We start from the raw sequence: 26,868 nt of genomic DNA, 5'->3' as shown, positions 1-26,868 counted from the left end.
CATGGCCAGTTGCCAGGGATGGTGGGAGTTGTGGTCCAGCAACATCTGGGAGACCACAGATACCTCTTGTAGCTAGGAGGAGAAACAGATGAGCCCACAGAATGCAGCCTGCTAGGAAAGCTGCATGGTTATTGAGCATGGCCACAGTGGCATAATTTTGGAGTAGAACTGAGGTGGGGGCACGATACCCCTGGCCCCTGGCTATGTGAGAGCAGTTAATGGGTGCACTCAAAAGCTGGAAAAGCAGAACAGAAATTACACAACAGCTATTTTTCAGACAGGAAAAACTGACTACACATGTATCACACGGCATATAAAAGTTACATGTAGTCCTTGGGCTGCAATTGATCACCACTACCAATAAAGTAATCAGATGACATGTGAGTGCATGCATGCATGCACGCACCCAGACACACCAGTCTTTGCCAAGACGTCTGCAGTGTGAAGCACAGCATCATGTAACAGCAAGCAAGGGGCACTGGACCTGGGCCATAGAAAGCAGAATTCCGTGCTAAAGCTGGGTAATGAAATCTCCCTGGCAGATAACTTGTTCCAACAACTTCTAGAGCATGACGGTGCCATATAGGATAATGCAAGCTCCCATCCTCCTTAGGAAATAATGAAGTTCTTAAAGAAGCCAAGGTCCATCTTTGTATTCTCTTGACAGACCTGTTGACACCTCAGATGAGGAAGGGCTGGATCCTGGCAATTGATAAAGCAACTCCTTAGAAGGCTCATGCACTTGGGTGGCATCGCCCAAATGGGTGGCATCTTGGGTAGACATAGGATCCTTCCCCAGATGAGGACCAGTTTGAAGACTCTTGATCTTGCTTGTTGAGCAAGCCTGAGAATGACAGGACTACCCTCCATGTGTCACTGGGAACATAAGTTCACAGTAAGCCAAGTACCATTTTTCCAGTTACACCTAGCTTGCCAGCTGTGGCCATTCTTGGACCCGCATGGCTTTCTCACAGGGATCCATGCCCTGGTAGCCTCCTGCCTTGACAAGTACAATGACAGATTAAACTGGGGGCTTTAAAACCCTGAAAGCTTGGGAATATAAAGTTAACCTCCCTCCAAGCAGTGGAAGGCTCACTCATGCAATATCCCTTTTCTTTTCTTTTTAAAAAACAGTAGCTTAGCTGGCAGAGAGAGAAATGAACACTGGTGTTCGGGGGCAGAAAGTCAGTGGAATGTCTGAAGTTTGAAGCGAAAATTTTACACTAATTCAACCATGTTTAATTGGCTTTCTCTGAAAGTTAGACAAATTTCTCACAAGGTAGGTTCCCCATATTGAATTTCATACTAATGGGACACAGCCATCTTGGCTTTACAATTAATACAGCTGGATTGAGGTGGGAAAGCAAGATATTTAGAACTTGGGAGCTTCTGCTGCTGCAATTGCTGCTCTGTCATCTGATGGATGTAGCAGTTATCAGTTACAGTTGTACCTCGGAAGTCGCACAGAATCTGTTCCGGAAGTCTGTTCGACTTCCAAAACGTTCGACTTCCAAAGCATGGCTTCTGATTGGCTGCAGAAGCCCCATTGGACGTTCGGCTTCCAAAAGAACATTTGAAAACCAGAACACTCACTTCCAGTTTCAATCGTTCAGTTGCTGTAACGTTTGACTCCCAACGCATTCGGGAGCTGAGGTACGACTGGACTATGAATATTCGTCATTCTAAACTGTTATTAGAAAGAAAACATATTCCAAACAGGGGAAAAACAAACAGTTCCTGGGTTCCATCTCAGAGAGCGTTGTTTTTAGAAGAAAGTGATTCCTTACGTCTAAAGCCCTGTAAGACTGAAAGTAGCCTGTTCCAAATGTGCTATAATTTTCCTGAATATTCGTTTTGTTTTGTTTTTTGGGAGCATTCGGCTTTAGGCAGCTTCTTTCAGGAACAGCTTCTGGCACTTACAGGGTGTTTTCTTGCTCATTCAGCCCTTAATGCACTGGGTGGGTCTCTTGTTTCTTCTGCCTTCCAGGCAGCTTCCTCCTAATGCTCCCAGGGCCTAGCTCAGAATTGCAGAGGATTACTCAGGCCAATGGTGTTTGTGGCCTTCAAGACTGTGTGTCTTCAGGGGCCGATAGAGATAAGGGCAGCGGAGGAGGAGGCGGCGTGGGTGGATAGCTAGTCACTGCAGCTGCCCAAAGGCTGAGGGGGAGAGACATTCTTTTGAATACATTCAGACACACTGCTATTTCCTGCTTTGCTCTCAAAGTGCTCCACCTGCTTTTACTTAACCATTTCCTGATTTCTGCTCCTAGAAATCCTCTGCTGGAGTAGCTGGTCTCTCTCAGAAGTATTACTTAAAACTGGCATGTCTGTGTGGGGCTTTTAAAATGGCAAGTGCTTGTTACCAGTTCATGCATCCAGGAGTATGCCTCTTAAATCCAAACTCTTCTTTAATATATCTTAGTTCAAATGACTAGAATTACATTTACAGCTAGCAACCATCTGCTTATATCTGTATTTTCTGTGTGTTTTTTTCCACAGCATGCAGACTGTTGAAAATAATATGTTGAATCTGCACCGGGATAGTTCAGTGGGTACAGCATGAGTCTCATAATTTCAGGGTTGTGGGTATGAGCCCTACATTGGGCAAAAGATTCCTGTATTGCAGGGGGTTAGACTGGATGGCCCCGGGGTCCCTTTCAACTTTGCTCTTCTATGATTCCGTGAACTTGTGCAAAGAATTAAGGAATATAAAAGAGTAAATTTCTCAACAGACTTTTGGAGGGGGAAATGGCATAATTAATCAGGAAGGAAAACCATGCCAGATTGTGGAATATTTACACCATTTAAAAAAGACATTTAAAACAAAGTGTTATTAAACATAAAATAATATACTGTGCTCAATGATTCTTTTACTAAGGCAGTGATCCTAAGCGCACGTACCATGGGGCAAGGGTACCTCCAGACAGGGCTTTGTGTCACAAATGCATCATCAGATTCATTTTTAGTGTGTGTACGACTGGCATGTTAACTTCCACACATTCTTTCCCCCCCCAGTTATGGATATGCATTGCTGTTCATCCACTTACTGTCCACACAGAAGCTGGTGCTTGAAGGAACGTATCCATGCTGTGTATTTTGCCCCTCTCCTCAATACACTTGCCCATTCTGGTCATGCACACAGGTGTTTGTGTACTTGTGCAAGCACATTAAATAAATAAAGACAAACAGAGAAAGACACCAGAAGAGTGCAAAAGCAAATGTCACTAGCCCTTGGTTTTCAATCTTGCTTCATGATTGGCAAAATGGAGACTTGTGCTTTGCAGGGGAGGGTAGCAACATCCATCCCCTCCAAAATTTCTCCAATGAAAATAGGGACATCCTAAGGCAAAGCGGGACATTCCGGGATCAAATCAGAAACTGGGACAGCTACTGTAAATCTAGGACTGTCCCTGGAAAATAGAGACACTTGGCGGGTCTGAGCATCCACTTTCATTTGCTGTGGTTGTTGTTGTTGCCCACGCCCCACAAAATTGTACTAATGAGCCTCTACACCAACAGTGACTAGAGATGTATAATAGCTTATTTTTACTTAATGGATTTTCCATATACAGGGAAATCTGGATTAAACTGAAAGGAAAGAAGGAAATAAAGTGTATGGACTGGCATTTTGATAAAGATGACATGGTGTGGGCGCTGTGCAAGAGTTGTAGGCTTGACCTGTAAACTCCAGTCTAGCAATACTCTCATTGAACTTGGTCAAACTGACTTTTGTGTAAGCATGATTAGAATTGTGCCTTAAGAAGGCAAATTAGGCTGGGCCTAATTTTTCTTTCTTAACATAAAACACTTTTGATAATGTGCCATTTTTTGCTTGTGTTTTATTCATACATTTCTAAATGGGGCCAGGTTTAATATTCAGATAATGTTAATCCTCGTTCTAACAGGTATTGGGCCAGGCTTGTTCCAGTGCGTACTGCAGAGCCTAAGCCCTGCCAAACCCTTGCATTTTTGTGCAAGTATGTTCCAGATAAGATAAACCATGAGTACACAGTGCTCACGGAGGGCCGAGGGAACCTTTCAGAGTGGGCTTGCATCACTGTATGAAAAGCTTTATGAATTAGAAAGAGCCACTAACACCTTTCCTTTTGTCTACTCTGTATATGCCACCTTGACCCTCATCATATTGTAGGGTTGCCATATTTCAAAAAGTAAAAACCAGGACACCCCGAAAATTGTTGAGATTATTTTTAGGAAACCCCAAAGTTCTGGAGCTATTTATTTATTTCAAAGACTGACTTGCCTAAGATACAAGATTAAGCGCCACATTTTGGAAATTTCCCCCGGACATCATTTACGCCTTTGAGATCTGGATGTATGGCAGCCCTATCATATTGTCAAAGCAAGCATTAAAAGACTCTATGTTTTATTTTCCAAGCAAGCATCAAGACTATTGGCTTCAGAAGCCATTGTAGCCTATGCTGGAGCTGAGCCAAAGGGGGAAAAGTGCTGAATCATCTAGCATAGACAGTATCTAATGTCTCGTGAATACCATATGCCCCAGTTCCCACATGTTTCATCTAAGCAGAAAGCACATGTCATTTCCTCATTGGATCCATCCACCTGTATATGGTTTTCCATAATGATTTTCCACTTGGGTCCTCTTTAAGTCTTCTTATGTTGCCCAAATTCCAAACTTTTAGACCATTTAGTTTTCCTTAGAGTACTGCCACCCAACATTTTGATGGCTTGTGCACACATTTAGAGTATATCCTGGCAAGATTTCCATATGATTTGTACCTTGAAATATTTGTGCAGTCCCCACTTTACCTTGCACATTCCTCTGGGTTTTCTTTACATCCAAGCTTATTATATTGGCACAAAACTTCTATATTATGCACCAGTTGCACCAGTTTCTCCCATGCAAGCCATAGGCTAGTAGCTCTTTATACATCAACACACACACACCACCTCTCAGTGTAAACAGCAAGCGAGTCTGTCAGAGATCAGATGCTACATAACTCTCAGAAACTCCAGGATTGAGATACATTAGGAAAAACACTAACAGAGCAGTCTTTTCCTATTCACATGGGTGGGGAAATTAGAAAGCTTTTACTCTGAAAGTGAGTGCTGAACTGCTTAAGTGGCTGTGCTGCTCTGCTAAAGCCTTCACTACTGCTCATACTGTCATTTGTGCAAGCATGTGGGAGTGAGGTCATTGCATACACATAACCAATGGTTAGGTCACATGCAGTATACTTTTATTATGACTCAGCCACCAAACGCCACGCATCTCAGCATCAGAGAAATTTCTTAATAAGTTTGGGGTTTTTATGCCTCTGAGTTTGTTGCTGACTGTAACAGAGGAGACGAATGGGGTTGCAAAAAAATTAATTACGTAAATAACCAGGTAAAGGTTTTGCAAGTTGTAGTTTAATGGGCTCTATTGAAGTGGGATAAATTTCCCCACTGGTCGTAGCTAGAGCAATCAAACTGAGGCACATGAAAAGGTCACCAAGTCCATCTTATTCTACAATCTCAGAGTAGCCTCTTTATTCCATAGACAGATAAAAGCAGAACCCACAGCAAATGTTAACATTCTGATAGAGATCTTGCTTACAATAATAAATTACCATTGGGTGACACCTAATAGGTCAAGCAGTCCTGTGTTCTATTTTTGTCTCTCATTTCTCTCTCCCTAGCCCAACCAGCTCAGGAATCTTCTCCAATCTGTTGTTGTTGTTGTTTTCCCAGTGGTGTTTAAAAACAATGTGTTTTACAACTTTCCAGTGGGAAGGACATTAAGCTCATTGCTAAGGTTACTCCCATTACGATGTTTCGGCAATAGGAAAAAGTCTTACTTCAGAACTCTTTAGTAGACCAGAATTCTGATCCCTCTTTTGGGTTATAGTTGCCCTACAGCTATGCCTACTTAGCAGTGGCAGTGCTAGCAATATGTCTGAAACATTAGTTCTGATACTTGAACAAGGCGAAAGCTTCAGGTTAGCTGCTAGACTCCAGGTACTTTGGTCAATAACTAGTTAATCTAGTATGATGATCTCATAGTCTTACTGGCTGGTGATATGGCTGAGAATGCTGAGAGGACAGCAAAGAAGACAAGTGCTTCTCTTTTTATTTTTAAACACACTTGCTCCCTTTCTTATTGCAGAGTCCACATGCTACCCTCTCCCCAACTTTCCAGTGGACACAGGGCTTCATTGTTAGATTCACCACGGGCCCTGTGACTCTATGCCTTTTCATTTAAACAGCATCTTTACCCAGCTTTATTGACATACTTCAGTGCTTTGTTCCTGAACAATAGCGATGAGCTCATCTAGGTGCATGTTGCCCTGTGGGGGGCCTTGGGGGAACTTTACTTTTCAGCACTACAATGGAGCTTGTTTGAATGATCAGCTGAAGAAATCCAGCATGCTGCAGCACATATTTGCCTAGGTCTATGTCACCTTGCAGTGTAATTATTAGTAGCAAACATTTCTCTTTGGACTAAGCTGTCTTCCAAACAAAGAGATGTAATCTGCAGTCATTCATTATCACCTGGAATATTTTTCTCCTGATAAGAACTGAATGCTTTTCCAGGTTGCTATTCTGCCCTTAGCTGCCGATAGCTGTGAGTGGATGATCTTAGACTTAGAGGGTACCTTTAGTACAGGCTTCAGCATCTTCCTTCAAGGGACGTTTGAGCAGTCACCTTTCCTACTGCACCTCAGGCCATGTACCGGCCATGTTTGGATAATTCAGCTGATCTGCTTCCTGTGCAAAAGAAGAGCAATTGTTTTCCTCCCTTGCCCACTCAATACAGTGGTACCTCAGGTTAAGTACTTAAGTACTTCATTCCGGAGGTCCGTTCTTAACCTGAAACTGTTCTTAACCTGAAGCGCCACTTTAGCTAATGGGGCCTCGCGCTGCCGGAGCATGATTTTTGTTATCATCCTGAAGCAAAGTTCTTGACCCAAGATACTATTTCTACGTTAGCAGAGTCTGTAACCTGAAGCGTATGTAACCCGAGTTACCACTGTATGTCTGTCCCACTTATGTTATTATTATTGATTAAATTTGTATACCCCCCTTCGTGTGAAGATATGAGAACAGTTCACAAGAGAAGAATACAAAGTGAGAATACCAGGTACATAATAAAGCAAAAACAAAAACCAACCAATAACCCCCCCCCCCCACAAACAAAAAGTCATAGAATGTTAATCAGCCTGGTTGAAAAGAAATGTTTTTGCATGGTGTTTAAAGATATGTAATGAAGGCACAAGTTGAGCCTCCCGGGAGAGAGCATTCCATTGGGGAGCCACCACAGAAAAGGCCCATTCCAGCATTGCCATGCTACAGACCTCTCTTGGAGGAGGCACATGAAGAAGGGCCTCATATAATGATTTTGTTTTGATTTTTAATATTGTAATTATATGTTGTGAACCACCCTGAGATCTATGGGTATAGGGCAGTATACAAATTCATGATGTTTATGATGATGATGTCTGGATCAGTTCATATGGGGAGAGGTGGTCCTTGTGTTATTGTGGTCCAGAGCTGTTTAAGGCTTTATAGGTCACAACCAGCACTTTGAAATAGACCCAGAAACTAATCCTGAGCCAGGATTGGTATAATATGCTCAAAACATGTTGCCCTGGTAAGCAACCTGATGGCTGAATTCTGCACAGCTATAGTTTCTGAAACATATAACACATAGCAGTAATCTAACCTAGAGTTGGCACATCATGGACAACAGAAGTTAGGCTATCCCTATCCAGTTAAGGGATGAAGCTGGGCCACCAGCCAAAGCTGATGGAAGGCATCCCACACCACTGAGGCCACCTGAGCCTCAAGCGACAGCAAAGAGCCCAGAAGTGCCCTAAAGTTGTGTACCCACTCCTTCAGAGGCAGTATAAACCCATCAATAGCAAGCAACCCTTTGTCCATCTGGTCTAGGGGACTGCCCACTAACAGTACCTCAGTTTTATCTGGACTGAGCTTCAGTCTGTTGACTCGCATTCAGTCCATTACTGAGGCAAAACAACGGTTCAACACAGTCACTGCCACACCTCCAGATGTAAAGGAGAAGCAGAGCTATGTCTTATCAGCATATTGCTGACAATGTACTCCAATACTCTAGCCAAGTCCACCATGCATGAGTATAACATTTTAATGGCATTGTCATGCATAAAAGACAACATGCAGACCAAGATTGTGTGGTCAGTTCCCAGATTATCCATCTGAGATATCCATCACACTGCTCCGACCTATGTGCATTAGATTTATGCACATACATGCTATAGAAACCTGCTCATATGTCTGTCAGGACAACTGTGCCCAGTGGGTGGAGAAGGATGTTGCAATCTTCCACATGGGAGATGACCAGGGGAGATTATCATCTAAACCAGGCCAGTATTGTAAAATTCAAGGTAGATGAAAACCCTATAATACTGAACATTGTACCAGGGCAGTTTGGTGAAAGGCTGCAAGATAAATTTCTTTAAACTCTCCTGCCTCCGTGCAACCTTAGTAAATACTTTTGCCTTCAGAAAATCTCTAATACAGAGATTGGATAGATTAGCAGAGAGGGCTGTTTGCCATCAGCACATATTCTCTGGGAGCTGAGATATGTAGTGAACATACCTGGGTCTACATCCTTAGCTGATAAAAATCAGCAAAGTTTCATCCATTTCAACAGAGACGTGCCAATTACCACCCACAAGTCTGCCTCATGAACAGAGAAGTTGCTTAGATCATCATCAGTGGGGATATCTAAATTTTGGCTTGTTCCTCTTAATCTCAGTGTCATCGTTGTGGAATTTAACCCCTTTTAATACTAGATGCCATGGCTAATGAAGAAGCTTGCACTTCTAAGCATCCCCCTTTACTTTGGCGCCTGGTGTGAGGTCAATTATAATAATATAGTTTGACTTGCGTACTATAGCATATGGGTTGCCAGTCAGTGGTGGCGCCTCTCTTTTATGGAGTACCCTCCCCAGGGAGACATGCCTGATGCCATCATTAGCAAAATTATTCTTAATCACACAGGCCTTTGGGTCTTAATTTTAGCAGGTTGGGATGGAGTTGGATCTTTAAATGTATATATTATTTGTGTATTTGGGGCTGTTTTATCATTGGTTTCAATGTTCATTTTTAAAAGTTGCCTTCATTGGGGGGGGGAGTGACTAATAAATATATTCATCTTATATCAGGTTATTACAAGTATAGGTTGCCAAAAGTGTTGAAGAGAACAGCCATGCAAAATGGACAAAGTGTCTTGTTCAACACAGTTCTTGTTTTTCATTTTCATTTTATTTGATGCTATTTCAGGTGAACTCCCTGCCAAGTGGTCTGGTGTTTTAAGCATTTGGAGCAGTTGGTCAGCCTTTGCAAAAATGATAATGCATTGATCAAAAGCAGAAGATAGATAAGGAAGCATATGGAAACTAGCTAACACAAGAAAATTCATTATGTTGCAGTCTTAGATAGTGCTGATTTCTGAGTGGGCCAAGAATCTAGTATCTCTTTGTAGGAAGAAATGCCATCATTCAAACTTCCTTTTAAAAAACCCCACTTGTGCACAGTACATCATGTTGTCACTGAAACTGGTTTTATTTCTTGTATGTTTCAGATCAAAAGGACCAGCCATATTGCGGTTGGGAAGGAACAAGTCCAGTGCTGCAACCCATAAAAGTGAGGAAAGACACCTTTAAAAATGAACCTGAAATGGCTTTATCCAGTTTCCCCAGTGAGACTCCCTAGTACACATCAGCAGTTACAATATGCAGGACTGCAAGCAACTGGAACAGGGAACACGTGCTTGAGAAGTGTAAATACTATTTCTTGGTCTGAAGCAACTGTTCCATATGATGGCTACTAGATTTTTCTAAATAGATAACGAACTCCGGAGTCTGTAATCTTACACATTCTCCTCAATTAACATTTGCATATTGGAAAGTAGCACACTCGACTTCCTTCTTCAGTTAATAGTTGTGTGTTTTTCTGTACATTTTATATTGATCCCTATCTCTTGTCTGATGCAACAAAAGCACATCTACTGAGATCTGAGAAGCTGCAGTGAACTTTGTAATGCTTCAAAATGTGTACGGCATGATTTTCATAGCACATTACCAGTAAAATCTAAAAGATCAACATGAATCACCACTACTTGGTTTCCATTCTCAAAGCACTATACAAATATTAGCTAATGTCATCCAATCTTGCTTTATTAAAGGATATACCAAACTAATAGGAAAAAATGACAGAATTTGCCCATACGTGAGAGGAAGGATATATTCACATGGCTGTTTTGCAGAGGAACATCCAGCCAATGCAAGCCACACTCAGCTGTGGTGTCATCCTGAATCTCACCAGCAGAAAAATGTGGACATGAAGGGAAGACCCGTTTTGGTGGCAAAGTCAGTCCAGCAGTCAATGTGCTATGAGTTAACGATAACCACAGTAACAAATAGCCACTTCATGAATATTAGTTTGATGTAACTGCTACAACACTCCTGTATAGTAGATCAGCATTATCTTCCCCATATTGCAGATATGGAGCAGAAAGAGAGTGGCTCATCACCTAGTAGGTTTATGGCAGAAATGATGTTAAGAGAACTTTTTTAGCTGCCATGTTACAATAGAGTTCAGATGGAAAGATACCTGCTTTTAAAATGGATCCACTTAGATTGCTTCTTTCACTTTGGTTAAGCACACAGGTGCCAACCTACACACCCCAAGAAGGCCAGGCAATATCCTACCTAAGGACTACATTGTCTTCCGTACTACAGTCACAGGAGTAAAAAAAACCAAAGGGAGTGTAAACAGTCTATCTGCTACTAGTTTTTACAAAGGACTAGGCAAGGGAACAGCGAACTTTTTCAGCAGGGGGCCAGTCCACTGTCCCTCAGATCATGTGGGGGGCCGGACTATATTTCGAAAAGAAATAATGAACAAATTCCTATGCCCCACAAATAACCCAGAGATGCATTTTAAATAAAAGCACACATTCTGCTCATATAAAAACACACTGATTCCGGGACTGTCCGCAGGCCAAATTCAGAAGGTGATTGGGCTGGATCCGGCCCCCGGGCCTTAGTTTGCCTACCCATGGCACTAGTCAGTGTGTTGGGTTGTTACAGAAGAGAGCAACTTGTTCATAGCTGAAGTGGAAACTGCAAATTGGCCATATCAGTAGGCTTTTCCTGCAGAGCAAAACTTCAGTCCCAGCCTAAGGCAAGCCAAATTTATTTGGCTGGTAGGTGAGAGTTAACTGCAAGGTGAAAATGAGATAGCATGGTTAAGATGAGATCTCTTGGAGAAATATTTCCACTACTCAGCCTGGCTAGGCTACTGTCTAGGTGCCGTGTATTCTCAAAATGATGAGGAATGGACAGTTTTGCTATTTTGGGACAGTAAGACAGTAACTTAAACAGTAAGGCTTTTCCCATTCATTTCAGTGGAGAGAAACACAAAGGAAACACAGAACTGCCCCTTCACTGAAATGAATAGGAAATTATTTTACTCAAGTAGGGAGGGAGGATTCAGTGCATGCTAAAGAGCTCAGCATATCATCACATGACCGTTACTCGGCACAAACCCATTTAGTTAAGCAGAAACCATCTCTCTTTGTCTTTCAAGCCATCAATAGAGCCAAAGTTTTTATTTTTAATGCACACGTAGACAGGATAGTTTCAATCCAAAGATAATCTTTTCGAAGCATATCTTCACATTGGCTGTCTTCTCCAGTCACAAAGAACTTGTTGCTACAGCTACCAACTGCATTGTTCTGTTTCACTGAGCCCCCATTTTTAAAAAAATGCAAATTAGTTCTTGAATGGGGGAATGCTCCCCACCTTCTGTGTTACGGGTTGAGTAACTTAAAGGAAAAGGGAGCTTCCTGTTTTGATGGCATAGCCTACCTTTAACTGTTTAACTGGATAGAGCAGGAACATCTTTTGAACTAGATAACCAGTGAATATTTTGTGGAAGTATTCAGAGACACAGAAGTTCTTCCTTTCCTTTTCTTCCCACCCCCATCCCCCAAATAATCACATGCCTACTTCCAAGACCTTTCAGTAGCACAATAGGCTGAATGGCAAGGAAAATTCCACAGAAGGATGTTTAGGTCTCCGGGGAACTACCATGGTCTGTGTAAGCCTAAAATCTTCAGGGGGCGGAGGGCAGAAAGAGAGAATGTGTATAGAGTGTACGTAAAATTAAAACACACACACAAAAACCTCTACAATGCAAGAGTTGTTTAACTAGATTCTCCTGTACTGTCAGAACATAATGATTTTGCAAGGACAAAGCTCTTAAATATTGTCCTCTGTCATTTTCTCTGGAGATATTTCACCCAAGGGACTGGTATATTTATAAACATTCATCATTTAAAGTTTTATCCCTTCCTTCACTGCTTTGTAAATAAAATAATTTAAAGATAGAGAAACTGAGTGAGATACTTGAAATTACACCAAGTTGTTGGCAGATTTTTGGCAGAAAAGGAAGAAAAGCAGTTTCCCCACCCCCTTTAAGTCCCATGCCTCAGATTCTAGACAATATTCTGTCCCCATTTTAAATCTTAAGGCTACTTCCATATCTGCAAACGTCCATTACAGTCTTCGTTGCTTGTCATTCCTGCTTTGTTGTTTGTCATTTCCATGAAGCATGCTTTGTAAGCCTTGTACAAGCCTGTTTACAGTACAGTGCATACATGTTTTGGCTCTATTAGGCTGGATAACATTTTATCGTGAGGGTGACACTTCCCATTTGGACCTGACAGGCGAGGCCTTTTGCCTCCTCTTTTAAGGGGTGGAATCATTCTGCCCTTCAGTTACCCTGCTGTTTTTGGTTGGGTCTTTTCTTCTCTTGGGAAAATCCTTTAGCTGGGCATTTTAAGTGATCTGCTAGTGTTTTCTTCTTTCTTGTGTCTCCTTTTCTCTTTCTTCCTCTACTGCATCCTCAACCTCATCCTTTTCATAACCAGGACCCACTTTTAACCCAAACATGCATTTGGGGACACATTTCTTAATCTGTTACCATATAGTTGCATGGTGGTAGTGCTCCTATTGTGACCCACTTTGAATCAGTCCATAAATCACTAGTGGGTCCTGACCCACCAGTTGAAGACCAGTGTCTTGGGCTGTCTGGGTTGTTCTTTGTGTTTTCCTTCCTGACTCCTCTGAGTTTCCCTGTGTGGTGGTTGTCCCAGTGGTTTGCCTCTTCAGCTTTTCATTCCTGTGCCTGTTCCTCTTCAAATAGCCAAACAAAATCTCCTCCATTTGTTTGTCCCAATCTCAATCTTCTTTGTGAGGTTTTTGTCCTCCCTTGTCCACTATCCATTTCTTGTGAGTGGAGAGAAGGCTATAGCCAGAGATTGACTCTCCACTAGGCCATGGCAAAAAAATTTAGAGCAGGAAGTTTGGCAAGCCTCCTAACTAAACTATCAAAAAAGGAGTGCCATTTTGTTTGGTGCACTGTATCTTTTTGCTCCAACCAGCTCTGCTCTGTTTGGTGAGTCCTGCAACCCTCATTCTGGGCAGGATCGCCTAACTGGCCACTTCTTTGCCTTCTGCCTTACGAAATCAGTGCAAGCAGCAGGCACAGCCAGCCACAAATTCTCTGGTGTGCAGCGGTTTGGGAGAAACACAGCACCTTTGCTTCTGGCCATCTTTGAGGCACGCTGGCTTTATTTCCAAGGTGGTTAGGGCCTCTGTTAAGTCTGCTTCAAGGAAGCACCAAAAAAGGGAGATGAAAACACAAGCACAGCTCCAGAAGGCATGAGAGGGCAAGCTTACAGATCTTATAGTTATAGCAGCTCTGTGACGTCTGGTCCACCACATGGTCTGAGGGAAGGTGGACTGGCCCATGGCTGAAAAGGGTTGCTGACCCCTGACCTCTGCTCTAAAGTTTAGAGTCCTAATAACATGCAAGATGAGGGCATGTTTGAACAGGAAATTGCAGTTTTCTGACAATTTGCACCTACAAAGAGCAAAAACAAAGGCTGTCAAAGTACAGGCCACAACTCGACTTACTTTCAAATTGGACCCTATCTTTGTGATCCTAAAGCCCAAAGATTTGAGCCTAGTATCATTATCCTTGCTACAAGCTCTGATAAAAGTGGTAGGCATTTGAAGATAATATATTCTTCCTTCCACTGCTTATTTTTACAATATTCAAACTCTGGAACAAAACCATCTCCCCACAGTATATATTTTAAAAAACCAACATTTTTAAATAAATAAATAAATGTACTGAAGAGGATTCAGCTGCAAAGTGATCTGATGGCAGATGTAAGTACTATGAAATCCAGTACTAATAAATAAAAAGTCTTGTCCTGAGGGAAAATAAACAACAACGAAGTGAAATGGAGTGCAAGGGGAAGGGACACAGCCTCAAATTGCACTTGATGTCACTGCTATACAGTGAGTTTATTTTCATACTAAGTTGCTTGCACTTTTATGAGACCAAGAGTCCTAAACACGATGGGGGATATGGGATTTTGTGGAAAGGGCCTGTCTCATTTCTCACATAAAGATGTAATGTGTTACTTGATGGGATGCCTTGTTGGAGCCTAGATCCTAGCAATGTGCACAGCCCCAAGATTTGCCTTGCATCTGTGCATTCAAAAAATAAGAATTAAAAATCAATATGTTTCTGTGTCCCTCTGTGGTAACATTGTTCAATGTTCAGATGTCACAAGTGTCGATTAGGAGCCTCAAGTTAGTGAATAACTTCCAGAAGGATTTGTATCAACTGTATCAACTTCAGTAATTGAAATTCAATTTACCTATAAATTGGCCTTGATTTGTTTGTGAGCTGTGGACATACAGAGCCAGCAGAGACTTCATCTCTCAATAGGTAGCAATGAGAATGTCCAGCCTGGGTGTGAAACAAAATAATTATGCCTAATACATTCCCCTGCCAATAACATCGACAAACAAAAACATGCCAGAGCAGCTTAGTTCCCTTAACAAATCCATGTAGGCTGCTAGCAATCGCTCCACACTTCTCATAATATCTCCAGGACTGAAGGTTGGCAACTGCAGCTGTAGCTGCCAGGCTCTGTTCTTTTTTGAGGCAAATGCTCAACTCTGTTGGGGCCATTCCCTCGCTGGTGTTGTTACTGCAAGCTCAAGATTTAGTATTTGGTCCTTTAACTGGCAGCCTTTCACTGCTAGGAAGTGTACTATTAGTAGTAGTAGTATAGTGGTACCTCAGGTTAGGTACTTAATTCGTTCCGGAGGTCCGTTCTTAACCTGAAACTGTTCTTAACCTGAAGCACCACTTTAGCTAATGGGGCCTCCCGCTGCCACTGCACCGCCGGAGGACGATTTCTGTTCTCATCCTGAAACAAAGTTCTTAACCCGAGGTAATATTTCTGGGTTAGCAGAGTATGTAACCTGAAGAGTATGTAACCTGAAGCGTATGTAACCCGAGGTACCACTATCAGTATTACAGTAATACCTCGGTTTACAAACCTAATCCGTTCCAGAAGTCCGTTCTTAAACCAAAACCGTTCTTAAACTGAGGCGCGCTTTCCCTAATGAGGCCTCCCGCTGCCAGTGCCCTTCCACCATTCGGCTTCCATCCTTTGTCCAAGGTAAAGTTTGCAAACCGGGACACTATTTCTGCTTTTGCGGAGTTTGTAAACCAAATTGTTCTTAAACAGGACTGTTCTTAAACCAAGGTACCACTGTATTTCAAGAGTGGATTACTGCAAAGCACTGTATGTGGTGCAGCCCTTAAGGTGGTCCTGAAGCTAATGCAGAATGCAGTGGCCAAACTGCTAAGTGGAGCAGTCTGCTGTCAGTATATAATGCTGGCCACCAGGGCTTTTTCCCCCAGCCGGAACTCAGTTCCAGCAACTCTCAGGTGGGCGCCATTGCCATTATAAGAGAACGAAGAAGATGTTTATGGTGAGTTTCAGCACCTCTTTTTCTAAGAAAAAAATATCACTGCTGGCCACCAACATAGTACTGGGCCTTGCTTAAAGTTTTGATACTTGTGGCACATTAAAAGATTAATAATTGTATCGTGGCATAAGCTTCCGTAATAAATTGTTAGTTTTTAACGTGTCACAAGAGTCCTGCTATTTCCCCGCTTTTTGCTTGGTCTGCCACTTGCTTACTAAGACTTCATATGACCATCTCCAGTCCATGAAAGCTAGTGCAATGCGAAATTTGTTGTCTTTTAAGATGCTGCAGGACGCTTTGCTCCAACAGGCTTAACAAGCCCACCGCTCTAGAAAAAGGGAAAGTAATTCACAAAACTGCAGGATTGTTTCTTCATAATAGAGTCCGCTTTCCTTTTCATGTGCAGTGTGTACTCCTCGGCTTAATTTGCACACGTATAGCTGCTGCTCCCTCCCACTCCCATGTAATTCCGAGCTACAGCTGCCAAAAGGCTTTCAGCTCACATGACAGAATATGTGAGTTTAAGCTTTTCCAACTGAACCTTCTATTTTCCCTTTCAAAGGTTTTCTTAATTAGGCCTGATGGCCAGGGAAACACCAGCCTGAGCAGAGTATTTAGCAGATGATTGCTTAGCTTTACAGTTCTCTTTGTTGCTTATTTAAGCTTCCTTTGCCCATTCCCCTTTGTACCTGACTTATCTCTTGCAAGAACATCAGTACTTGAGTTATGTCTAGTGACTTCATGCACAGTCCCCTGAGATTTTACTCCCTTTTACCCCATTGGCTGACATGCATTGTACTTCCAATGAGTAAATCCTCAAAAGGAAAGAAAGCTCCAATGTCCAATAGTACAACATCTGTGGGTTCATCATTTGCTGCTGAAATTCACTAAAAGCTTATTTCGGTTCAAATATTGTCATGCTGACAATTCAGAACCCTGTTCCAAAAATCTTAGCAGCCTTACTGAAAACTATTCAACAGTTTCAGTATTCGAACACTCATGATGCTGTGGCACCTATAGTGAAATATGCATACACAAGTACAACTTAACAGTCTTCAGATTACAAACTCTACAATGCATCCTTCTCTTGCGAGCATGGGCGTAGCCAAGGGGGGGCAGGGGGCAGCTGCCCCTCCAAATCAATAATAAATCAATAAAAAGACATAGCTAACCGAGGTTTTGGGCCCCGCCCCATCAAAAGGCCTGCCACTCTCCCCAACAAAAATTCTGGCTATGCCAATGCCTGTGAGTAAAGATTCATGTGCAAAAATATCCACAGCCTCACAAAAACAAATTGTCAAAGGAATGGAAGTGCAGCTGGAAGCAGTTAAAACACACAAATAACGGGTGCATTTTCTGAAGAAATTGGCAGCATGGGCAATGAAAATGAAACAGGAACCAGCCTCTCCTACTGTGCCTTTTTCATATGAACAGCAATAAAAGCAATTCTCCGTAGGTCATTAAAGAAGAATGGTTGTGGCCTAGAATATACAATTCAAATTTACATTGTTTCCAACAGAGGGTCTACTTTCTATTCTTACAGTTTCAAATGAAGTCTGAAAAGTTTTCATGAGAAAGTGGGGAAGTTGGGCCTGTTTGGTCTAGTAAAGAGGAAGCTGTGAGATGATGGAGTGATATTTTAAATATGTATCAGGAGTTAATGCAGTAGAGAGGATGACTTGTTTAAACAAGAAGAAATTAGAATACTAAGTTAAATAGTTTTTACTTTTCCATTAGTAAATGTTATCTGTAGATCACAAGCTCTTAAGAATAAAGTCTGAGAGCACTCATTGGAACTGATGAATAGAAATCTTACACTAGTTTAAAAACCAATAACATGTATTTAGTTATTTTACACATATATGCTATTTCTCCAAAATATTTATAGCAGTTTATATATTGTTCCCAATAAGTTTCCCATCCTATCCAGGCAGATGACAGGATTAAATCTGGTATCAACAGTGGAATTGTATGTTGTGCCTTCAAACCATTATTTGTGATGAGTCTGGAAAACAAAAAAGCTATACAAAAACTTTGTGTCTCTCTGCAACAAGAAACTCCTGACTCCACTCAGTTGCAACTAGGTCCAGTGCCACCCTAGTTACTAAACCATATAATGCCACTGTCCACACATCTCCCCCTTTTTATTTTAGAAAATAGCAATTGAATAAATTAACACTACTGAAATATTTGATAGTTCAGGTTAATCAGTCAATTACATCAAAGGCTTCCAAAGAAGTACATGACCATCTGAATCTTAACATGGCCAGAGCCGTCTGGTAAGATTGATTTCAGTCTCAGGGGCCTTTGAGAACACATCAGCCCAAAGCTACAAGAAGAACCTTATTGCCTTGCTCCAGTAAGAACAGAAACACCAAATCCTTACTCCGCCCAGAAACAATTTAAGCCTTGAGCCACCTATGTTATCCACAGCCTTGTGCATTCACCCTTATCAATAATTGCTTCTGCAGGTATTATGGTTAGAGATTTTTGAGTATGTGAATCAGTACCCATCAGGAAGGTCAAAGCTGATCAAATGATAGCCATGTGGTTATATGAATTGGTCTACCCAGGACGTGCTGTAGGAGAAAAGACTGAGTAGTCAAGAAACCCTCTTGCTGTTAAACATTGGTTCATTTCCGAGACTGTGCTTCAAAATCCCTCCTCGGTGTTAACAAAGCAGAAAGGAAGTTTCCATGAGCTTTGCTTATTCTAGAGGCAATAACGCTTAGAGCAGAGGTGGGAAAACCTTTCTCAGACAGTGGGTCACATTCCATTGTGGGCAACTTTCCAAGTCAGAATGACAGTGGTAGGTGAGGCCATAGTCAAAACTTGGTGGGGATACAGACGTGACTCTTACCTTTCAACAGTAGGCTGCAAGAGGTTTGTATAAACACACAAACGTCTATTCTCTATTCAGTTTAATGATACATTCCAGCCAGGCAAAAGCACTTGAAGAGCTGAGATGGTGAGGGATGTGGCTGCAATAAGAGTTCTGGAAAGAGAAGGCTGGAGGGTTGCATTTGTTTCCTCTCCCTGCTTTGGAAGACAAGGATACTCCCATATTTAAATACAGGAAGGGATCTTAGTGCATTGTGAAAGAAAGGGCAAATTAGGAGTATATCACATATCTTCAGCCTTTATGTGGCTGAATGACTCCATGACAACATCCAAACCTTATGGGCAATGTGGATGTGTTTTCAGCAGAGGAGCTTGTTTGAGAAAGAAACAGTTCCTACAGCTTTACTTCTTACAAAAGCCTTCGCTGGAATTGAAAAAAAAAAGACATTCTGCTAAGTTTGTTTATGCAAAAACGTTAAAACGAATGAATGAATGAATGAATGTTAAGAAATTCCCTTACGACTAAAACTTTTTCCCCCTTTAATGGTTTTTTCCCTAACTGCTTTGTAATGAGAATATAGATGCTGGTATTGACAGTCAAAACCAAGTATTTTCCCAGGAGGGACAACTCCACATTCCACATCACTATTCCCAGTAGTCCTATTTAGGCATTTGCCTAAATGTGTGTAGATTCAGCATGGGCAGAGGGGCCTGGACACCTGCCCTGCCCCCCCACATCTCCACAAGTGCCTGTTGTACTTCAGATCTCCCCATGTTGAGAGGGAAGATCTAAATACGTGCAGTATTCTAAACACAGTCAGCTGAATGTGCTCAGAATCCTCCCTGTAAAGCATATTCACCCAAAACACCCACACATATTTGCCCCCCAAACATTCAAGCCCACATGCATCTGCCCTGAATGCCTGAAGATGGCTATAGTGATCTCCTCCCTCTATGCCCATCTTATCCTAATCACCTATACCTGAAAAGTCAGTAAAGGAGCACTTTGTCCTGTGCCACATAGGCTTTTGTTTAAAAATTTGGATTGGCTATGTAATACCCCAAAAACAAAGGCTGCAGAGTTCATGGATGTGTGTATTTTTATTTAATTTGTGTGTTTACCTTGTCCCAAGTAGCTCCAAGTTAGAAACAATGCATTAAACAAACGTCATGGAATCATAAAACTGTCAAGTTGGAATGGACCCCAAGGATCATGTAGTCCAACTACCTGTAATGTGGAAATCTCAACTAAAGCATCTATGACAGATGGCCACCCAACCTTTGCTTAAAACCTCCAAGGAAGGAGAGTCCACCACCTTCTGACGGAGTGTGTTCCACTGTCCAACAGCTCTTACTGCCAGATGTTTAGTCCTGATGTTTAGTTGGACTCTCCTTTCTTGTAACCTGAATCCATTGGTTCAGGTCCTATTCTCCACCAGATGGTCACATAAGTACAATTGATACATATATTTTTTTAATCCTTCCCTCCCTTCCTTGGCACCAAATACCTGCCCAAACAAATACTTGCAATGCTATTCAGAGCTTGGCAGGGGTCCAAAGAAGAAGGTTGTTCCACAGTTGTGGGACAGAATTCCTCAGCGCATTTCATGGGATCTTTATTTTGAACTTCATTGGCAGGGGAAACATATTATCTTCATTTACTGGAAGGATATGTTCCTACTTGTTTTGCAATCTGTGTATGTGTTACATGCATTGTGATTTGCATGCTTAATCTGTGAATACAAGGTTGCAAAGCAATGATTGGTGATTTTTATATGCACTTGTTATATTGGCTAGCTTCCTGATGCAAAATTCCCTTAATGAAATCTGACTGCGGTCTTTTAATTGCAGGCCTCTCATTATTTCACAATCTTGTGCTCTAGCTAACTTCTCTCTCATTCACATGCAAACAAAGAACATCAGAGAGGACATAGGTACTTGTCTCCATGAACTGAGTGGGAGGCAGCTTGTTTTGCAAATACTGACAGTTCTGAAGCAGGATCTGTGAGGCATTTCTCAAACCTTAAACCAATTTCAGTTTTGAGGATTCAGGTACATTCAACTGACAAATAATGGTTCAGGAATCCCAAACTCAACATTTCATAACTGATCTGTCTCAAACAGGAAATATTGACATAGTTTGTACATAATGTTAAATCCTGGTTTATTAACTATTGTTTATTAAAACATGGCTTAGCATTATGTGTGAACTCAGCCAAGCAGCTTAACTGTGGTTTATCAGCTATGGTTAAAGGTCTCTCATTAACCAAGTTTTTATTGTTTTTATTTTTGGTTTATAAATCTTAGTTAGAATTTACCATATCTTAGCATTACATGTGAACTCAGGCTGCCTTAACAATAGTCAATGAGCCTTCATCTCTCAAAAGCTAGAGTGGTGAGTGCAGTGACGTCGCAACGGGGGGGCGGTGCGCCCCGGGTGCCATGTCTGCGGGGGTGACAAGAAGTCACCCCGTGGGGGCTTGAGGCGGCGCAAGCAGCCATCGCACAGCCGCAGCCGCATGTGGAGGATCCTCCGTTCACGGCTGCAGCCACAAGCAGAGGATCCTGCCACTGTCCATACAGCACTGGAGCACCGCTGCTGGCAAACCGCTAAGTACAGTGCATGCGCGGCAGCAAAGCTGCACATGCGCTGTGTAGCGGTTTGCTGGTGCCGCCATTCCAGCGCCGTACGGATGGTGCCAGGATCGTCTGCTTGCGGGTGCAGCACATGCGCCCTACGTAGCGACCCCTACCCCTGGTGTCACGACGCCTTCCTTCACCCCTGGGTGAGTGAAGAACACAATGAACCAAGTTTTAAGTGAATGTCTGCCAGACATCCCAGCTTTAACTATGGTTTATTAACTGATCAGAGGCATCCACTTGAAGAAAATATTGGGGGGACCCAGACAATGATAGTGATATGGGAGGGAGGGTGGAGAGGAAGAAGGGACAGCAGAAAAGAAACCTCTCCCTCCTCCCCTGGCTCTTACAGTGTGTCTTATGTGGTTGAAATTGTGAATTTGGGAGGGATTTAATTGAGAGGAGTCCTAGTTTAATTTTATTTTTTTAATGAAAAGCAACCAGGAGCCATTTCCGCTCTTGTCCTAGCAGAGCTCCATGAACTCGCCCCGTGGAGAAAGCAGTTTGCATTCTCTCTCTCTGCTCCAGTCACAAGGGTTGTCAGAAATGATGTTTGAGGTTTTTGCCCAATGCCAGCTCTCTTGCAATATAGCAACCCTTTACAAGTTCCTTAACAGAACTGGTTGGCAAATGAAGTTCAAACATGGAAAAGAAAGAAAGGCAACAATGCCTATCAACTGGGAAGGGGAGCCCCCACAAATATTTGATTGGGGGCACTGAAGGGACCTGGGCCCCTTAGAGTTGGCGCCCATTGTTAACATTAAGTATGAATAATCTTAACCATAACTTAGCATTATGTGCAAACCAGGCCACTGGAGATAAGGTTTTTAGATGTTCTTAATTGTTTTTCATATTTTATTTTCAGTTGTATTGTTTTATTCCTCTATTGTTTTCTGCTCTGGATTCCTTTGGAAGGAATGGCAGGGTACACATATAATAAATATTTTGTGACCCAGGGCACTGACAGATAGTTTTCTGAGTAGACTGTCATATCCTTCCATTCCCCATCTGCTTTGTCTCTCTGTCCTCATTTCCCCACATCATTGGTTGTCATGGACTCTGAGGGCTCTCTAATGCCAATTCAATTCCATGCAGAAGGGGAAACATGATTAAGAGTCTACATGCTTCACAGAAGTGTATGTTTAGAAATCCTGCTTCTTTGCAATTATATCTCCTTGAGATGCTTTCCCCTCTAAGGGAACCCAAATGTATACAACACAAATGCATCACTGAGTTGTAGTGGAGGACTGAACAACCCACAACAAAGATGGTAATCTTGCTTTGCTGCACGAAACATTGTATGCTACTATTTCACATGCCAGGGCAAGAAAAGGGAAATGTCTTTAACCTCACAAATACTTAAGTTTTCATTATGCTACATTAAATGTTAACAGTAAATGGGTAAAACCACTTAACCAGTGAAATGGATAAGAATATTGTGTTTTCCGGGAAGTGGCATGTGCTTTGACCTAATTTGTGAAATTTGTGCATGATTTAAGCAGCGCTTCAGCCTAATTCATGAGAGCAGCAATGGATTTGCTTAAACCATGTAATAAGTAAAGCCTTTTATGAATGGGGGGGGGAGTATTTCAGAGTTCATGAATTGGGCAAGGGCTTTGCCTGTTTTCTAAATTAAGTAGAAGCTTTGCTTGGTTCATAAATCATAATTACTGGAGCTCATAAATTTGAGGTGCTGTTAATATCTGGGATGAAACATAATCATACCATCCATCAGTTGAGCATGAGACTCTTAATCTTAGGGTCATGGATACAAGCCCCACATTGGGCAAGAGTTTCCTGCATTTCAGAGGGTTGGACTGGATGAGCCTCGTGATCCCGTCCAACTCTATGGTTCTATGATTCTATTATCTGCCCTGCCAAATGGCGTAAATATTGTGTATTTTCAGTGTTCATTCCAAAATGGGCCTTACACGTGTTGCTACATGCACATACAGTATCTGAACCATTCAGCGAGTGCAATATGGGCACTTCCCATATTGCAGTGAAAGATGAAGACTATTGTATGCAGAAATTAAAGCATTCAGCTTATAGAGCATGACTGATCACTAATTTGACTTTCACTTGTAAACACTGAGAAACCCAGGGTGCGTCATCCTAGTTTTTTATATGGCACCTTGCCTAAGATTAAAACTTCAGAGTGTTCACTTCACATATATTAATTTATGCAAGTTCAATCTATTAATAACTAACAAATTTTAACACTGTATAATCAGCTAAAAATCTTTAAGCAGCTGACAGCCCTAGCTGCTAGCATTTGTTTAGCAGTTTGCAGGATTGGGCTGTTTAGCAAGTACTCAAGGAGAAAGTTGGCAATGAGAAAATGTTCACTTTTCTAGACTACTTTGCAATTTCTTCTCTTTTACTCTAGACAAAACAGTATTGATTAAGAAATACAACAAAGGTGTTTCAATAGAGCCAGAGTTTTATTTCCTATGCAGTTTTATTTGAGTTCTTTTCCTAACATTTATTAGCATGGAATTTGCCTTTTTCACAGCTGCTACACATTGGGCTGACATCTGCATTGACCTCTTCCCTACAACCCTAAGGTGTTTCATCCCTGGTCAGGCACCAGCAATTCAGACCCCATGAGTGTATGTGTGAAATTAGGATTTTTTTGCCCCACTGTGCATCACTTTACATTTGTTCATACTGAATTCCATTTTTCATTTTACTGCCCATTCACCCAGTTTTGAGACATCCTTTGAGATTTCTAAAATCCCTTTCTGTTTTAACCACCCTGAACAATTTGGCATCATCAGCAAACCTGGCTACCTCACTGCTTGACTATTAATCATTTATGAACATATTAAAAAGCGCTGGTCTCAATACTGATCCTTGGAAAACTCCACTTTCTACATTCCTCCATTGTAACAACACCTGATTGTGGCAAAAAGTCAGGGTACCGGAGACTCATTCTAAAAAGAGGTAAAAATCAATAACTTCCCAGTTATCCTTATTCAACTGCCAATTCTCACAGACTTGTTCTTACTGGGAAAATCACAGTGACTTTCCATATCTAATTTTAGAAAACGCTTGTTAGGCAAAACAAGTTATTTTTAAGATGCCCCCTTTCTTGTAACTGGAGTCTTTCTATTGATCCAGACAGCTTTTAGTTATGCAGAAGTGCTGAGGGATGGTTTCTGTCACTCACAAACCCTCTGGGGTGTCTTGTTGGCTCATCTCTCATTGCCATTAACATGCTATAACTCACTGCTCATTTTAGAACTGAATTAGTCATAACACCAAAGTGTGAAATAATTTGCATTTCAAAGTGCGCTGAACTCCCCTCCCACCACCTTGTTGCCTCCCATTGGGGAAGTCTCATGCCAAGGTGGTGACAAGTCCATCATTCCTTTTAATCACAGAGGTCTGAAAATTTGCAGCCTTTTTTATAAGACAGGTGGTGGGGCAGTAGCAAAATCCCTGTGCAGTGAAAGGTAAGCAGTGGGGTGGGGTTACAGTTGGTTGAGATGTGGCTTCAAGAAATGCGTTCAGGCACAGAATGACGCAATGGGCCAACGTAGCACAGTCATGAGTACTGTATTGAACTGGATGCAGGGAGACCTGTGTATAGATCCTCAGCCAGCCACGAAGTTCACTGGGTGACTTTAAGGTACTCATTACAGTGGTGCCTCGCAAGACGAAAAGAATCCGTTCCGCGAGTCTCTTCGTCTTGCGGTTTTTTCGTCTTCCGAAGCAAGCCCATTAGCGGATTAGTGCTATTAGCGGCTTAGCGGATCAGCTTATAAGCGGCTTAGCAGCTTAGCGGATCAGCTGATAAGCGGCTTAGATCAGCTGATAAGCGGCTTAGCGGATCAGCTGATAAACGGCTTAGATCAGCTGATAAGCGGCTTAGCGGATCAGCTGATAAGCAGCTTAGCGGCTTAGAAAAAGGGGGGGAGGGGGGAAACCGCAGGAACTCGCAAGAAATTTTCGGCTTGCGAAGCAAGCCCATAGGAAATTCGTTTTGTGAAGCACCTCCAAAACGGAAAACCCTTTCGTCTAGCGGTTTTTCCGTCTTGCGAGGCATTCGTCTTGCGGGGCACCACTGTATCTTTGACTCTAATCTAGGGTTACTGTGAAAATAAAGTGAGGGCGGGCAGAGGAGCATGTATGCTGGGCATGAACTCTGAAAAGGAAAGATGGAATAGGCATGTAATAAATCAATGAATAAGGTGCAGTGGTACCTCAGGATGTGAATGGGATCCGTTCCAGAGCCCCGTTCGCATCCTGAATGGAACATAAGACACGGTGGCGCTCGTGCGCAGGTCGTGTTTTGCCGCTTCTGCGCATGCGCATGACATCATTTTGAGCATCTGCGCATGTGCGAGCGGTAAAACGTGCTCCGTGCACCTGAAGCACATTCAACTTGAGGTATGACTGTACAGTGGTACCTCAGGTTAAGTACTTAATTCGTTCTGGAGGTCCGTTCTTAACCTGAAACTGTTCTTAACTTCAAGCACCACTTTAGCTAATGGGGCCTCCTGCTGCCGCCACAGCATGATTTCTGTTCTCATCCTGAAGCAAAGTTCTGAACCTGAAGCACTATTTCTGGGTTAGCAGAGTCTGTAACCTGAAGCATATGTAACCTGAAGTGTATGTAACCCGAGGTACCACTGTATGTGCTTATGTCTGTGTTAAACAAAAGAAGCATACAAACATTCCTGACCAACCGCAGAAGGATGAATTTCACGTGATACCAAGTTGCATGCAGTTTCCCCCCTAGATTCTTTAAAAAAAAAAAAGTTACTGGAAAGGAAGGATGTAACCTAAAAGAGGAGGAGGCCCATATGGTGGTGAGAGGGACACAATTTCTTAATGCTTTCCTTTCTAGTGTTTTCCTCCATTAAAAGCCATCCTCTTTATCAGTTGCTTCCCATCTACCACTGAACAGGAGAAAAGATACCGAGAACAAATGTTTGATTGGCATTCTGTGTATTGATGGCAGGAACCTGCAGCCTAAACCTGCTACATGTATCTGTATGCTATGTAGTGGTAAATTTGTGTTCGTTGCATAACTTTTACATTAGAAATGCAATTCTCAAAGCTGGCCTCTGCATGGACAAGATTATGCCCTCGTGTACAAGATGCATTTGTGTAGCCGTAGAATGATATCTGTATACATTTGTGCATCTGCTGATCACTCTGTCATCACAGTTTGACAGTTGCATGTTTAAAGTGGGTTTAAAGTAAGTTGCACAGTCCCATTATTTACTTATTATTACCATTAGTAGGAGTAATAAATTGTTTTTACTGGTTATTTTACTTTTAACTTATTTCATATATTTGTATACCAAAACAGCCTCTAAGCGATTCACAAAAAGATAATGCCACATTGCATAGATACATACAGATATGAAAATATTACAATAGCAGACAAAACCATAAAACCCCATAAAACATGGTAACGCACTTTGGAAGCATCTTAAGAGGAAATGACTAAACAGCTGGTCATCAAGTCCCTGAAAGTTAGGGGGAGGATCAGAGTTCACAGGGA

At 42.0% G+C, this 26,868-nt stretch overlaps 1 protein-coding gene and 1 long non-coding RNA gene across 12 annotated transcripts in view; one reads left to right on the top strand and one right to left on the bottom strand.

Annotated features, from left to right (window-relative positions):
• The window catches only part of LOC309336291, a 95,668-nt gene that overhangs the window by 10,929 nt on the left and 57,871 nt on the right, over positions 1 to 26,868 (bottom strand). The gene's annotated exons all lie outside the window — the stretch shown is intronic.
• The window catches only part of RAD51B (RAD51 paralog B), a 351,970-nt gene that overhangs the window by 308,481 nt on the left and 16,621 nt on the right, over positions 1 to 26,868 (top strand). For 7 of the 9 annotated variants that reach the window (XM_081851642.1, XM_081851641.1, XM_081851643.1 and 4 more), the window contains one exon: positions 9,587 to 10,113. The exons of 1 other annotated variant lie outside the window; for it this stretch is intronic. In XM_081851642.1, coding sequence (XP_081707768.1) covers positions 9,587 to 9,646 — 60 coding nt within the window. In that variant the 3' untranslated portion in view covers positions 9,647 to 10,113. Of the gene's footprint in view, positions 1 to 9,586; positions 10,114 to 26,868 lie in introns of those variants that run through there. One more of the 9 variants, XR_014153916.1, reaches the window with a different exon arrangement.

Source organism: Podarcis erhardii (genome assembly GCF_964252035.2).
Source record: "Podarcis erhardii genome assembly, chromosome: 1".
NCBI classification, from domain to species: domain Eukaryota; kingdom Metazoa; phylum Chordata; class Lepidosauria; order Squamata; family Lacertidae; genus Podarcis; species Podarcis erhardii.
This window is presented reverse-complemented; position numbering and strand designations above follow the sequence as displayed.